Source organism: Prionailurus bengalensis, chromosome E1 (assembly GCF_016509475.1).
Source record: "Prionailurus bengalensis isolate Pbe53 chromosome E1, Fcat_Pben_1.1_paternal_pri, whole genome shotgun sequence".
Taxonomy (NCBI): domain Eukaryota; kingdom Metazoa; phylum Chordata; class Mammalia; order Carnivora; family Felidae; genus Prionailurus; species Prionailurus bengalensis.
In genome coordinates, this window is record NC_057347.1 from 21,935,042 (window position 1) to 21,939,027 (window position 3,986).

Below are 3,986 nucleotides of genomic sequence, written 5' to 3' on the forward strand. Positions count from 1 at the left end.
CATAATTGCCCCAAATTGGAAGCAACCAAGATATCCCTCAATAGAGGAATGGTTAAATAAACTGATACACACATATGATAGAATACTATTCAGCAATAAAAAGAAATGAGCCATGAAAAGACACAAGGGAAGCTTAAATGCCTATTTCTTTTAAATTTTTTTTTCAACGTTTATTTATTTTTGGGACAGAGAGAGACAGAGCATGAACGGGGGAGGGGCAGAGAGAGGGAGACACAGAATCGGAAACAGGCTCCAGGCTCTGAGCCAGCAGCCCAGAGCCTGATGCGGGGCTCGAACTCACGGACCGCGAGATCGTGACCTGGCTGAAGTCAGACGCTTAACCGACTGCGCCACCCAGGCGCCCCTTAAATGCCTATTTCTAAGTGAAAGCAGCCAATTTGAAAAGACTACATATTGTATGGTTCCAACTGTATGACATTCTGTAAAAATAAACATATAGAGATATTATAAAGATCAGTGGTAGCCAGAGATTTGAGAGGAGGAGCACAAGGGAGTCTCAGGGCAGTGGGATTTCCACATGATACTGTAATGGCAGATACATAAGGGAAGACGAGTAGAAGAGGTCAGTGGTTTGCAAACCTAGCTCCTTCCCTTCCCTCTCCACCCCTACCCCACTGTATGTAAACAAAGGGAACTGAAGGCCTTTCTCAAACAGACCCATTCTACCTGCATGAAATATTGAGTTTCTCCTTATGATTTCACTGGAAAGAAACTTTAGTGTCTAAATAAAATATTTGGAAACACCACCCTGCAAGATCAGTATGTGCTGTCCAATTCTCATGCTCCATAACATAAGATTCCATGGCATTAAAACTTGAAGATTTTCCCAGACTCCACCATTCTGCCAGGGTTCTATCAGGCTACCTGTGTGGGGTTTTACAGGAGGCTGCCAGGGACCTGAGTCTGATGGAAAGTACAGTCAAAGACTTAAAACCCAGTCTCAGGTCTCCTGGGCCCCCGAGAGGGCCAGATCTTTGATTGTCTTCACTTCACTATGACTTCAGCTTCCATTCTTCCTTTCCAACAGAACATTTTCCATTTCAAACATTTCCATTTCCATTTCCTTAACATTCCATTGAGGTCACTTCCTGTATTTCTCTTGGTACAATGACATACCCTTTCACCTCTACTCCACATAATCTAAGTGAATGATAGAAACTGTTTAGCTTCCTTCTTCCAGCGTTTGGAAATCACCCCCAGGATCTGGTGCCTACTAAGCATATTCAAAGTCTTACTTCATGCCCCTGCCCACACACTCTGCTCTCTATAAAAGACAGGCAAGGTGTCCAGAGGAACAGCGAGGCTGAAACCAACCCAGGAACTTCCATCTCTCACACCCAAGCTTCTGTGCTTCCCTCTGCCATGAAGGTCTCCGCAGTACTTCTGTGCCTGCTGCTCACAGTGGCCACCTTCAGCATCCAGGTGCTTTCTCAGCCAGGTAAGGCCCTCTCTTCCTAAGGCTTATCATTTTAACTGTTGTAGGTACTACCATCCCAGCATGCTTGCTGCATAGCCTACATTACAGAGATGGAGAAATTGAAACCAACAGCAGAGATAAAAAGAGCTGTCATGGCACAATTAGCCAGAACCAGAACCAGATGCCCAGGCCACTGAGGCCAGTCCCCATGGTCCTTCCTGACACCAGCTGGAGAAGAGACACTAAATGCAGCCACTACCTCAATGACCCTTACATTGTTTGGGGATGTGACACAGAAGGAAGGACCATTTCTCATTGTGGATGTGAAGAACATTTCAGGCAGTAGTGCAGAGGAAAAAAAATTAGTGCTTGGGGTTTCAAATTTTGAATTACAGCCAGCCATGTAAGAATTATAAGGACCCAGGGGCCTCTCAGCATGTGACAGAGGTTGGCTTTAGAGCCCATGGGGACAGAAAGCTGGGAAGCAAGTTCTTAGAACTTATCTTTTTGGTGTCAGTGGTTTTGGATCAGTGGATCCTCCTAATGGCACTACAGGATTAGTCTTGTCACTTGAGATTTCTCCATTCCAAGTCAACAATGAGGGTCCCCAGACTCCCAAAGAGGAAACTGACTCCCGGGCACCATTTCATCTGTGGAATGTGAACTAAGGCACTGGACTTGGGAGTGCCCAGTGTTCATTGGAACTTGTATGTTTGTTTTGTCTTTTCCTAGCTTCTCTTCCTGCCTTTGCAAATGTATCATTCTTTGCAAAATGTTTTTCAGGTTCAGTTTCCATCCCAATTACCTGCTGCTTCAGTGTGGTCAAAGGGAAGATCCCTATGCAGAAGCTAGAGAGCTACACAAGGATCACCAACATCCAGTGTCCCCAGGAAGCTGTGATGTGAGTAGATCATGCCCTGGAACCCTCCACCAAAAGTTCTATCTGAGTTACATGGAGAAACTGAGCTCACGGGAGGGAATCCATACTCTATCCAGGCTAACCTTCTGGGAGCTTGGCCAGATCATCCAAGTTCTTTCAGCCAGGAGCCTGGGGGCTTCCCCTGGGACAAGAGCACAGTTTCCTTTTGAGGACTTTTCCTCCCCGACCTGTCCCCATCCAGCCCCCTCACCCAGAGAGAAAAAGCCGCTCAGGTTTAGGGTCCAACAGGCCACATTCCTGGACAAAATCCTCAAGGTGCTCCATCTAACTGCCCTCTCTTCCCTCCACAGCTTCAAGACCAAAACATCCAGAGAGATCTGTGCTGACCCCAAGCAGAAGTGGGTCCAGGATTTCATGAAGCGCCTGGACCAAAAGTCCCAAACCCAGAAACCTTGAACCTTTATACCCGGACTGGAGAGACAGAGCCTGAAGAAAATCTTATTTATTTTCCCCCAACCCTCCCCAAGGGCAGAGTGATATTATTTTTTTACAATCCCAACAATAGCACTTTGTATAATAATTTAAAGCACATTTCTTAAATATTATTTAACTATATTTAAGTTATTGATGTTTTGACTTTGTCTGATATAAATGTTAGCAAATGTAAGGTATAAAATCTGATGGCATGTTTTCTTTCCTGTGAACTCAGTCAAGTTCATGGCAGGAAGTCATTGTTCTCCCTCCAACCTGCCTACAGTATTGTCAGGTCCTTCCATGGATCATCAGAGTGAAACACTTCCGAATTCTTAGAAAGTCAATGCTCCTGTACTGCTGTGTAGTGTTGTTGAAATTAATGTTATTTAATGACTATATGGCATTTTCAAAGAAAAAAATATATGACTTTAAACTTGTTCTTTTTTTAATGTTTATTTATTTAGTTTTGAGAAGATGAGAGCACAAGCAGGGGAGGGATGGAAAGAGCGGGACACACAGAATCTGAAGTAGGCTCCAGGCTCTGAGCTGTCAGCACAGAACCTGACACGGGGCTCGATCTCATGATCTGTGAGATCATGACCTGAGCCGAAGTCGGACGCTCAACTGACTGAGCCACCCAGGTGCCCCTAAACAACTTGGTCTTACTTTTCATGGGGTAACATTTAGCTAGGAGGAAGAAAACAGCAGCAATGGCTGGCAGTTTAGGGTTTGGGGGCCATCCTCTAAGAAGTATTTTAGATTCAACTAAGGTTCAGGGTGTTCCAGCCTTTGGCTCCAGTCTTTAACATCACCTGCACATTTCTTTTCTCATCACACCTCCTTTTGTCCGGTCTCTCTCTTGCTTCAAACTTTTCTCCATAACCCCAACTTTTATCTAATTAATCCTCAAACCCAGATTATTGTCCTAGTAGTGAAACTAGAGGAAACTAGATGTCTATAACCTAGAAGCTCTTTCAAGGCTTTTCGTTAAAAAATCTTCAACAGGACTGGTCTTGAATGGGAATAGCATGCAATGGGAAATGAAAAGATTCTTCAGAGCTGGTACAAGAGGGGGAGGAAGAGTGGATGGAGGGGGAAATCCCATCTGGCTGGACTCTGGAAAAACAAGACGCACTAAAAGTTTTGGAAATAGGAGTGAAGAACAGTGTCACATTCCAAGATGCACATGAGGAA

General features: G+C 44.6%; 1 protein-coding gene across 1 annotated transcript; it reads left to right on the top strand.

The window, feature by feature from the left end:
* The first annotated feature begins 1,329 nt into the window (after positions 1 to 1,329).
* LOC122485224 (C-C motif chemokine 8-like) lies at positions 1,330 to 3,229 on the top strand. Its single transcript, XM_043583696.1, has 3 exons — positions 1,330 to 1,459; positions 2,222 to 2,339; positions 2,669 to 3,229. Exons 1-3 carry the CDS (start codon positions 1,384 to 1,386, stop codon positions 2,772 to 2,774), a joined length of 300 nt encoding a protein of 99 aa, XP_043439631.1. The 5' UTR covers positions 1,330 to 1,383; the 3' UTR covers positions 2,775 to 3,229.
* The last annotated feature ends 757 nt before the right edge of the window (positions 3,230 to 3,986 follow it).

What these genes read in the sequence shown, in the direction of transcription:
- LOC122485224 (XM_043583696.1), top strand. Translation starts at nt 1,384, where the DNA reads ATGAAGGTCTCCGCAGTACTTCTGTGCCTGCTGCTCACAGTGGCCACC. An exon ending in CCAGGTGCTTTCTCAGCCAG is followed by an intron (nt 1,460 to 2,221) that starts GTAAGGCCCTCT and finishes AATGTTTTTCAG; the next exon opens with GTTCAGTTTCCATCCCAATT. An exon ending in TGTCCCCAGGAAGCTGTGAT is followed by an intron (nt 2,340 to 2,668) that starts GTGAGTAGATCA and finishes TTCCCTCCACAG; the next exon opens with CTTCAAGACCAAAACATCCA.